Here is a 12,449-nt window from a genome sequence, read left to right on the forward strand (position 1 = left end):
TATATTCTTATTCATTCACTCACTAAATCGAGAACTCCTTTGCAAGACCATATAGCAAAAAAAATTTCAAATAAATTCCTGATTTCCAGAACTTATGGATGAAACAAGATGGTATAGCATTTAAAACAACAACAAAAAGTTTTCTTTGGAATATTAACTAGTAAAAGTCCTCACAATAAAGACAAGTCACCTATCAAAGTGACCTATCCTGAGGAATAGTCAGAAAATGAGTGGTTACAGAGCTAACAAGCAGTCAAATGCATCAAGATAATCAGGGAGAAGTAGCAGCAAGATTTTTTTTCTTCTGATACTTTGCACAAAACAAGTAAGCTGCAATATAATCAGAAATAAGAAATAATCTTTAGGCTGAAAAAAGTCTCTTTTTGCAAAGCCAACACTTGCAAATACTGTGACCTATTTATGGTCTCAGAAACAAATACCTTACACATATAATGTCTAATACTTCCTGACCTTTCTTAATGAGAGAAGCTCTAATCCTGACACTACTTATCATTTTCAAATTAAAATCATCATTAATTTCAAAGTCAATTAACTGGTTTATATAAATCAGGCACTGTGATTATTAGTTCATATTATTTATTGTTATTGTAACCATAAAAAACTGTTAATGGTGAATACTGTTTCTCACTATAAAATAGGCCTATCCCACTGGTGGGATACATGCCAACTCCAAAGAAAAGCTAATCATGTGGTTTTCAGAAGATGAAAGCTTAAGATAAAGACCGAGAGTTGATGCTGGAGGTGGGAGTGGTATTACATAGGTCTTAGCCAAAACATGTGATAGTCACTGAAGGGGTAGCTGGAAAGAGAAGTGTGTGGCTCAATTAATTACACAGCTGAAACAGACCTTGTAAGGACTAGAGGAAGAATGATTCTGGCTGTGTTGTACTGCCTGCTGTGGAGTTTCCAGACCTCCACTGGCCATTTTCCTCGAGCCTGTACATCCTCCAAGAATCTGATGGAGAAAGAATGCTGCCCACCATGGAGGGGTGACGGGAGTCCCTGTGGCCAGCTTTCAGGCAGAGGTTCCTGTCAGAACATTGTTCTGTCCAACGCACCACTTGGACCTCAATTCCCCTTCACAGGGGTGGATGACCGGGAGGCTTGGCCCTCTGTCTTTTATAACAGGACCTGCCAGTGCTTTGGCAACTTCATGGGATTTAACTGTGGAAATTGCAAGTTTGGCTTTTGGGGACCAAAGTGCACAGAGAAGCGACTCTCAGTGAGAAGAAACATCTTTGATTTGAGTATCCCAGAGAAGAATAAATTTCTTGCCTATCTCACTCTAGCGAAGCATACCACCAGCCCAGACTATGTCATCCCCACAGGCACCTATGGCCAAATGAATAATGGATCAACACCCATGTTTAATGACATCAACATTTATGATCTCTTTGTCTGGATGCATTATTATGTATCAAGGGATACATTCCTTGGAGGATCTGAAATCTGGAGAGACATTGATTTTGCTCATGAAGCACCGGGTTTCCTCCCTTGGCATAGACTCTTCTTGTTGTTGTGGGAACAAGAAATCCAGAAGCTGACAGGGGATGAGAACTTCACCATTCCATACTGGGATTGGCGAGATGCTGAAAACTGTGACGTTTGCACAGATGAGTACATGGGAGGGCGCAACCCAGCAAACCCTAACTTACTCAGCCCAGCATCCTTCTTCTCCTCTTGGCAGGTAAGGTGTTCTGGTCACACCACATCAGAGTGTAAAGGAAACTTAGCAATCACTTCTTCAGGCAAATCTTCATAAACTTCCCTCCTCTTCTCTCCTACCAAGAAAAGGTCCCCTTTTGAGTTCTCAATATACCTTGTATTTTTCCTTTAGAGTACACTTCACATCTGTAGTTACATAGATATTTGTGTGTGTTTTTTTTTTGTCTAATATCTTCTACTATGTTCCTACGTTCACCACTGTAACCTCCAGCACCTAGGATGACGATTGGCAAATGGCAAGGGCTCATTAAGTATTTGTTGAAAAAATAAATTAATAAATATTTAGATGATTAATAAACGACCTAGGTCAGTGTTTCTGAAATTTTCTTCATGATGAAATTCACACAGAGCACATATTAAAAATACAAATCCTTGGCCTTATTTCAGACCCATTGATTAGAACCTTCAGGGGAGGGTCCTAAGGAGACATCATTTCCTAAATGTCTATGATGATTACTATGATCAAAAAACTGGGGGAAATATTGTTTAGATTAAATCTTCTTTTTAAAAAATATATGAGGACTCTAAGTCCAAAAAGGTAAATAATGAAAATAGCTAATATTCATTGAGCATTTAGCATGTGTGAAGCCCTGTTGAAATGTTCTTGTGCATTAACTTATTTAATACTTTTACTAAAGTTTCCCCATCTTAAAGATTTTAAAACTGTACTGTAAAGATGTTAGGTAACTTGTACAAGATCATAAAGCTAATTAGTAACAGAGATAAAATTTGTTTTCAGATTGCTCAGCTTCATGACCATTCTACACTGCTATAATGTTTTTAACCAAAGGATCTAACCCATTCTCTTATGTTTTTCATCAGGCGGTAGAAGAAATTAGCTTTTCTCCCAAACTGCAAACTTTAGAGGAACAAGATAAGGGATTGCTATTTTGAAATTTAATTTTTCTTTCTCCTATTCTGATTTCTTTATTCTAAATTATGAGCAAAAGACAACCAAAGAAATATAGTTTTAATTATTTATCATTTTATACCATTAGAAGGGATTCTATTCTACTTGTATTCCAAATATTTCTAATACAGCAGTTTTGATTATCAGTGCTTTATGAAACTGAGCCCAATATTTAAATAAGATAGGAAAAATCACATTTGCACCTTGCATGCTGCAGTTTTAAAATGTAAATGTTTCCCTTCCCCCCATACAACTAGGTTCACACACCTTCCAAATAGAGCCTATTGAAGCTCATTGAAAATTGGTCACTGTATAATATCTGGTGTCACTAATGTCAGCTATTTACCAAGAGTAATGAGTATATTTGTGCAGGAAAGCCTGGGGAAAAAAAGTGTTTGGAAAAAAATCTATTTCAATAAGCCTTCAGATCTCCTCCTGCCTTAATCTATAAAGTGCAAAACTCTCATCTAGCTCTCACATCCCTGTTACTGCTTAAAATACTGCTTAGCTTGGATGTGGGATTTTCGGTCAGTTTTAATGCTTTTCTTAACTACATAATTTCATTTGACCCAGAAAGGCTAGAGGATTATCTAAATTATCAAAAAAGTTATAACATCCACACTAAAGCTTAATAGATAGATATGAATTGACATTTAATTATGTAAGATGTATGCTACTTGGAAATACCCAGAATTATGTTTGTAATTGTTTTCTAATAATTTATTGTTTATTGAGTGGAAAATTTTTCCTTTTTTTTTCTTTATGATTGTAGCCAATTTTATTTCTAAATAAAATTTCTGGGTCTAGTAGGTAAACGCTACTGAAACTGTTAAAATATTAGGTTCAATACTGTTCTATGATTAAACTACTGTGTAGTAACTGGTGTTAAAAATAAAATTAGGAGTCTACGATCATGCCACCCTGCACAAGCCCAATCCCCTCTGATCGCGGAAGCTAAGCAGGGTCGGGCCTGGTTAGTACTTGGATGGGAGACCACCTAGGAAGACCAGGTGCTATAGGCGTAAAAAATAAAAAATAAGGGACTGTAAGTTGACAGGGTCCTTGCAATCTGTGAGGTCAACCAAGGGTTGCCTCACATAAATCAATCAATCAATCAAATTAGGAAATAGAATGGACAAAGATCATTGGGAAAAAAACAAGCAAACAACAGCTTAAATAAAGAAGATGAAATGAATGAACATTTGTGTCCACCTACTGTGAGTGGTGTCACTGTGTGAAGTGATTTGATAGTCAAACCCAACTCTGGCTATTTCCATTCCTTCGCAAGCTTCTCTGGTTATAGTCCTTTAAAAATTAATATCAGTTGTTTATATCGATTTAATTCAGTAATTCTCAGCACCTAAATCATTTAGGGAGCTTTAAAAAAAAAAAAAAAACAAAAAGAAAATTATATGAGTTCTGCCCATATTACATGAGTTTTAAAAAAACAAAACAAAAAGAAAATCACATGAGTTCTACTAGAAAATCATATTTGGATTGTCCACTGTGAAGTCAAGGCACCTACATTTTTAAAAACTCATATGATTCCAGTGTGCAACCAGCACTGAGAATTACTGATTTAATTAATATGAAATTGTTTTGGTGTCTCTTTTACTTTACAAACTCAAGTTCTCTAATAAACACACCACTGGTTTAAATGCTTGTGCCTGAATTGAACACTCAAATCAAGAACTAGACTATTTTGTGTGAGATGAGAACACAAAGCTTCCATATTCAGTGAATTTATTAATACCTTCTAAATTAGCTAGACTGATTGCCCTTTGATACAAAGCTTCCATTTTTTCCCCTTGATTTTAGATATTTTTACTTGACACAATAATAGAGGTTTTAGAGATTCATAACATTTATGAACTCTGAGCCTAAGAGAACTTGAATTGCATGTAGTGTGGTATCCACATTTTAAAAAAGAAGACAAAGAGGACCAAAAAAGTAGGATGATTTGTCCAAGATCACACAGTTGAGGACTAAGACCCATTGCCTCTTACTCCGTTGCTATTTCAAGTCAACCGTTACCTATGTATAAGAAGCAATTTAGGCTTAGAAGGAATCAAATAAGCCACTAATTTATGGATGTAAAATTGACTTGAAGTCACTTTGACTCCCTTAAAATTTAATTGCACAGACATTTGGGGTAGAAATACTGATGCAGTTCTTTCCATTCACGTTATAAAGAAAATATTCCATTCTACTTTTACTAATATATCCCTTACTCAGGTAGAATTGACCCTTGCCCCTTTGACCTATCATTACGCTTTGTACAGATCTATATTATAGTACCTATAATTCTCTAGTACAAGTAATTGTTTCAAACCTATCTTTGCCTACCAGACTGTCAGGTGTACTAATGTAAAGACCATTTCTCATTTATTTTTATATACACAAAGCCCAGAATCATGATATATACATAAAATGGGCTTTATAAATGTATGTCGAATTGAAGAAAATTAAAAACCATAAAAACATTACCTCTAATGCTAACATTCATTAAAAATTAAACTCTGTGTGCCTGGGTTTCTAGAACCTTATATTGTGTTTCTTTATAGTATTGAATCCCCAAGGCCACAATGCCAAAATAAACAGCAACTAAGTCAAAGTCTAGAATAAAACATTTTGTCTAGTCCTCTCTGGGCTTCTATATGTATGTGTGTGTGAATGCACACACTAAAAAGAGAGCACACAATAAAAAAGTTCAAGTGAGTTACAATGAATCTGAATGTTATTTAAGTGTGATTAATAATATTTACTGGTAGGATTTTTTTATTAAAATAATACATATTTAAATGAGGTAATGTTAGTGTTTTGAGAAAGCTTACATTCATAATTCACATGTTTTTTGTACATTTGTCATTTATTTGGTTAGTGCCAAGAGTTCTTCAAGTAGAAGCATGTCTGTCATCAATTAATACAGTCCATTATTTTTGGAGATGGAGGAGTGGTGCTTCACAAAGTACAAATACCTAGGCTCAAAACAATTAGATCCAATGTTAGTTATGTAAGCAGCAGATAACCTAGCCATGAAAAAGAAAAGTAGATCAGGAGTAGCTGTCATGATGGGTCGAAAAAAAGAGAAAAAAACATTTCCTAGATTATAGACACAAGTGAAATGTGGCCAGAGAATTCACTCATCAGGTGAAAAGCACATCACATGGAAGCAAACAGTGGGAAGAAAAAAAAGTCACATTTCATCAGAGTCATGGGTTTTAGGTAACCATAGCAACAGCTCAGTGGAATAACAGCTTCTCTTCTTTCTTTATGAAAAAGATTCTGTGGAATGTCATATGGTTTAGGTTTTTTTTTTTTTTTTTTAAGATAAAACCTCTAATGCCATAATAAAATCTTCGCTATTGAAAGCTTTTAATAACTGGCAATTTACTGCTATTTCTTTAAGAGAGCACTATCTAGATTCACCTTCTCCATTAACACATCTGTTCTTTCTATCTCCCTTTTTTCATTTGACTTGGGACACTTGATATTTTTCCCCCTCATCATATATTACAAATCACCTGTAGATAAAACCTCTAATGCCATAATAAAATCTTCGCTATTGAAAGCTTTTAATAACTGGCAATTTACTGCTATTTCTTTAAGAGAGCACTATCTAGATTCACCTTCTCCATTAACACATCTGTTCTTTCTATCTCCCTTTTTTCATTTGACTTGGGACACTTGATATTTTTCCCCCTCATCATATATTACAAATCACCTGTGTTGAAATAGAAAAAGCACAAATTTCTTGTCAGAAGATCTCTGCCACTTACCAGATAGTATTGGACAAGTTATTTAGACTCTTTAATCTTTGGTTTTTCTCAACAACCAAAACAATGGGGCACAATTATCATATGTGTTTGTTTTGTGTTAATGGAACTATTAAATAAAACAGAAAGCAGAATAATGTAGTAGAAAGGGTAAAATCTTTTGAGTCACATAAATATGAGTTTCGGTAGACTTTTATAACTTACTTATAAGATGCAAGATCCTGGACAAGTTACTTATTTATTCTGAAACCTTTTTTCCCTAAAATTAGAATAATATGTCATAAAGCATTATTGTGAATGGATTCAATGAAACCTGTTCATGTAAAATGACTAGTTAAGTATCCGACATATTCTTTGAGTTCCATGTATGAAAATTATTATTATAATATATCTTTATGATATATTGATGTTAGTTATTTTAACAATTAATATTCAACCAGTACGATAGAGCCAGAGTTAAAAACAATTTGGTGGCCTGCCCAATGGTATTGTATTCAATAATAATTATAAAAGCTGTTATTTTTAAATACCCTATACCTGATATGCTAAGTGCTTTACATATGTTAGATTATTTAATCCTTCATAAAAAGTTGCCATATTCACCATTTGCAAATGAAAAACCTTGGTGTTCATAGAGATGAAAGAATTTGCTCAACATCTCGTAGCTAAAAAAGAGGCAATATTGGGAACCATGTCTTTCTGACTGTGATCTACATGATCATAACATTAGAGCTAACAATGTCTCCTCTCCTGCCTCCCCTTCTGTATAAAATATAAAGACAATGCTTTGGGATTAAGTTTTTCAAATTATTACTGTAACAAGGGTAGATTTCCTCCTTTTTACTAATACATCCAGTCCTCTGAAAACTGAGTCACTTGGCAGTTGGCATTTCATCAAAAATGGTTCCATTCAAACCTCTCTGATTTAACCAAGTCTGCTGTAGGAATCTTTCAGGATGTAGAATCTTCTGAAAATATCATGAGATGTTTTATTATTCAACAGGAATGAAAATGATTTCATCTATATACCTACTGTGATATCTAGTTAATTGACACTATAAAGAAATTCAATGTATTACATTCAATGCAAAAGTTAGATTAGCTTTATTCAACCATTCCTAAGCCATTTATAGGCAACAATAAATGTAGTAGATATAGCTTTGGAATCAGGAGGACTGTGTATTAATTTTCTAGCTCTGGCTGTAAATATCTTATGACCTTAGAAAATCACCTAACTGTTCTAGCTCTCAATTATGAATGAGTAAAAGGATTGAGGAACATGTTGAGGTATGGCAGGATGGGTTCTCCTGCACTTATATGATGGTTTAGGATTGATATCTTGCTACCAGTTACTTCCTCTCATTGAATCTAAGGCATAAATGATTTTAAGATAAAGAATTAATTGATATATCACTGAAGAACAACATAAAAATAAGTTTGCCAATTAAATTATGATGTGATATTATTAACCACTTAGAATTTTTTATTTTATACTTATTGAAGGAACTGCTTTTGACTTAGTCGAGTTTTTTTAAATCACACTTTACTGTTCCACCTACTTATAAAGGAAACTAGAAGTAAAATAATTCAATAAAGGTCCCTAATATTTCATATTTAGAGTCACATCCTTTTGAATTACTTTTTAAGTCAGAATCTACGGTGTCTGTTTTTTCCCAAAATATTAGCCTCGAAAACTAGGTAGAATATCAGATACATTGCAAGGAGTGGGCATTCTTACATATGAACAAAGGCACAGGATGGAGAAGTACACACAATGCCGAGAGGAGTAGTCAGTCTGAATTTAGCAGTAGGATGATGTAATTTGTAAGCAAATAGAGAATGTTTGTCAGATTCAAGATATTCTCTGGAGGTAGAATTGACAATATTAGCTGATGGTTTCAATGTGAAAAACAAAGGAAAATAAAATACAAGTGATAACTCACCAGTTTCTAGCTTAAACATAATGATCCATGGGCTTCTGGTTTGAGCTGCAGGATGGTTGTTATAAGAAGAAATATAGGGAAAGGAATAAATTTGGGAATTTTAAAATTATATTTGAGATGTATGTAAGATAACATTAAAAACTGAAGTTGGAGATGGATATTCAAGTTTAAGAGTTCAGAGGGTTGGTTTTGGAGTAGAGATAGGAATGAGGGAGTTTTTATCATGTAGTTAACATTTAAGTTATGAAACTGGTTGTTATAGCCAAAGGAGAAGATATAGAAAAAGATAAAAGAAGAGGACACAGACCTAAACCCTGGGCCAGGGCATAGAACCAGTGAAGTCACACAACAGATAATTACCAAATGTTTGTCAAATTAATTTTCTCATCAAAAACTATTTGACAAAAATTATATGAAGTATTCCTATTTTATAGATGAGGCCTAGGGAATTTGTGTTTTTCTTTTTTTTTTGTTAAGTGGTAGATGCAAGATTTATAATGCTGTTCTAGAATTTAACTTTCATGGTATATTCTGCAACCCTCAGAAAACTGCTTCCTTCAGCAATTTAAATTATTAATCTCCTGATGATGACTAATCCAAATATGATGATCAGGAATATCAACTTCCTTACTTTCCACCTTTGACTAGGAGGTGGCGACAACTACTTTAACATGAAAGTGTTTTGTGCAGATCATCTGTAGCCACTTGGAGGAGTACAACAGCCGTCAGGCTTTATGCAATGGAACTCCCGAGGGACCATTACTGCGTAATCCCGGAAACCATGACAAAGCCAGGACCCCGAGGCTTCCCTCCTCAGCTGATGTGGAATTTTGCCTGAGTTTGACCCAGTATGAATCAGGTTCCATGGATAAAACTGCCAACTTCAGCTTTAGAAATACACTGGAAGGTAATCCTTTTTCACTCATTTGAAATTTCTTTTTTTCTTAATTTATGTTTACAAATCTTAACCAAAAACTCTAAACCCAGAAGTGTTTGACAATTCAGAATTTTCTGAGTAAAGACATGCGGTGTATATACATATATAGAGATGGCCAATAACCCTAGCAGAGTCTGGGCAGTTTATCATAATCCAACATATTAATAAGTTCAACAAAAAGTATGAATATATCTACTATGGCAATAATTAGAGATAATAGGCAGTCTAATGGCTAATAAAGTCAGGTTTTTCCACTAAAAGGGTATGCCAAACAAAATAATATACTTCCAGACCTTTTTACATTTTAGAATTATAAGTATAGAACTGTAGCTCTATATACTTTTCTGAATTTTAGTATTTTATCTAGTTTAAATTATTCTGGACACTCAGCTCTTTGAGGCAATCCATTGTCTTAACTATAATAAGGATAAATTCTGCATGTGAAATTAATCCCCCACCATCGTTTAAGATTCTGTGCTTCATCAGAGACTCTTTTCCATAGTCTCTTTTAGGTCTTACCTACTTCTGCTCTCAGTCTTGCTTGCATCTTCCCTTCAGTGCCTGTTCACTCTTCTCTCCTCAGTGCTATGTCAGTCATGAAGCATTCCAATTTGCATTATGGAAACAAACCTACAGATAAAACAAACAAACAACAAGAACTTAACTCATGTCACAGATTGAACTGGAGTGCTAATTTGTACCAAGCCGACAATTCAAAATTTCCATGTCCTAAAACCTCTTTTGCCCTTACCATGTAGAAAAAGCTTTCTCTCTTTCCTTATTTCTCTTTAACTTTTTTTTTTTCGGGGTGGGGGGGGCGGAGAGGAGTTGTCATTATGATTGCTGTTTTATCCTTTAACCCTGTTGCTCAACTGTGCAGAATAGTTTCACTGTTTCTTTCATTTCTCTGTATCCTTCTAATTCATAATAAACTTTTACTCTCCCTCAGAAGCAGTTTAAACAAGGAGAATATCACCCTATAGAGGAATCCTGGTACCAGCTATTAAAATAAAAAGTATTTTTATCTCCCTAAAGTAATATGAATAATTAACATTTTACGAGTAATCACTATGTGCAAGGCACTGTGCCAAACATTTTGCATAGCGCTATCTCACTTAATTCTTACGATCAGCCTCTGAGGAAAATGGCATCCTTATTTCCAGTTTAAAGAGAGGAAACAGTGTCAGAGATATTAAGTCATTTGGCTACCTACCACTGCTCATTCGGCAAGTAGCAGAGCTAAATCTGTTCCTAGATTTGTCAAGTACCAAAATCCCGTAGTCTTTTCCATTGTACTCTGATCACCCAGAGTGAGCTGAGAGTTTCTTGAACGTGGACAATATCAAGCTGGTCCTTCAGTAATATCAGATAAGAAGGCAATGCATGGTGCCCAGGGGTCTCAGATATTACAAACTAAGACAAAGGCACACGTGCAAATTGACAGTCACCATCTGGGAGGTCTGGGTGTCCTGGTGGACTGTTTAGGGTTTAACAGTACTCCAAATTCTGACTTAATGACATTACAAAGTAGGACTCTATACTTAAAGGAACTGGAGTACTTTACAGGTTTTTAAGGCAGATTTTACAGCTGTGAGAAAGCATGAACTTTGTTATTAGGAAACATGGGATGGGTCACAGAAATAAGGTACGGGAGCCTCGCTTCTCTGGGACTCAAATAAATAAAGTGACTTGAGCTGTGTCAACTCAGTCAGTAGCTTTCAAATGAGTTTCGAATGCACAGAGATGAGTAGAGAATATCAGGTTATTGCAAATAACTTGCTACCACTGATAAATTGTTTGTGAATTATTTTCTTGATTTGTCCCCTCAATAATTTATTCTCAAACAGTCTAGTATGTTTTCTTAAGAAAAAGAGAAAAGGCATATCACATTATCTGGCACATAACAGGTATTCAGTAACTATTGATAACTGAATATATAAATAATATCTAAAGTATTTCAAATTGCACCTAACCCACCATTTAGCTTATCTATATTTGTTGTATGATGCCAATGTGCTGGTGGAAAAATGTTAGAAAACAATGATCTAACAAAAGCTTTTCCTGACCAGGAACACATTTTTTTACTCTTTTCTTTAAACATTTATTTCAGAAATACTTTTAAGTTTACAGAAAAATTGCAACAATAAAAACAGTACAAAAACACATATATACCCTTTACCCAGATTCACTTACTGTTTACATTTCATCTTGTTTGCCTTCTTCATTTGTCTCCTAATCTGAACTTTATTTTTTTTTTTTTGAGGGTAAATTGCACAGATCAGAATTCTTTACCCTGGACGTTTCAGTGTGTTTTTTCTTAAAACAGGAATTTTTCTTACATAACCACAGAACAGTTATCAAGTTCAGTAAATTCTATATTGATATAATGCCTATTCTAATTTAATGTTTATATGTCAATTTTTTAATAAACCTAATAATATTTTTTATAGTATTTTTCCTCTCTGTAACAGGATCAAGTCTAGGATCAGGTAGCATTTCGTTGTCATGTATCATTAGCCTTCTTTAATCTAAAATATTTCCACAGTCTTTTTTCTTTTAATGAGATTAACATTTTGGGGGAATACAGTCTCTCCCCGTACTTTAAAATAAAATTTTTCTCAGTTTGAATTTGTCTGATATTTCCTCATGATCAGATCCAGGTAATGTATTCTTAGCCAGAATTACACATAGGTGATTGTCTTTCTAAGAGAGTATCACATCTGGAGGTACATATTGACCATCTGTCTCACACTGGTGATATTAATTTGATCACCTGCTCCAGGCGTGGTCCAATTTTCCTACTGTATAATTACTCCCCCACACACCTTGTTCCAACTAATAAATTGACTACATGGAGACATTTTTTAAGACTATGAAAACGTCCTGCTTCTCATCACAGTTTTCTCCTGTAGTTACCATCCACAGATGGTTACAAAATGATGACTTCCCAACTTCAATACTCCTTTTACATTAGCCAGTGCTCAGGATTCTACTGTTAGCAAGAGCCCACCTGCCTGCCCACCCACCTGCCTACCTGCCTTCCTTCCTGCCTCCCTCCCTTACCTCCTGCCTGCCTGCCTGCCTTCCTTCCTTCCTTCCTTCTTTCCTTTCTTTTTTCCTTCCTTCCTGCCTTCCTT

General features: G+C 34.7%; 1 protein-coding gene and 1 pseudogene across 1 annotated transcript in view; both read left to right on the forward strand.

The window, feature by feature from the left end:
* Positions 1 to 401: 401 nt before the first annotated feature.
* The window catches only part of TYR (tyrosinase), an 85,138-nt gene continuing 73,090 nt past the window's right edge, over positions 402 to 12,449 (forward strand). The window contains exons 1-2 of the mRNA XM_006926703.1: positions 402 to 1,708; positions 9,066 to 9,282. Of these exons, the coding sequence (XP_006926765.1) occupies positions 890 to 1,708; positions 9,066 to 9,282 (1,036 nt within the window). The 5' untranslated portion in view covers positions 402 to 889. The remainder of the gene's footprint in view (positions 1,709 to 9,065; positions 9,283 to 12,449) is intronic.
* Positions 3,560 to 3,678, forward strand: LOC112474866 (annotated as a pseudogene).

The sequence above is a fragment of the Pteropus alecto genome, unplaced genomic scaffold, assembly GCF_000325575.1.
Source record: "Pteropus alecto unplaced genomic scaffold, ASM32557v1 scaffold7, whole genome shotgun sequence".
Lineage (NCBI taxonomy): Eukaryota > Metazoa > Chordata > Mammalia > Chiroptera > Pteropodidae > Pteropus > Pteropus alecto.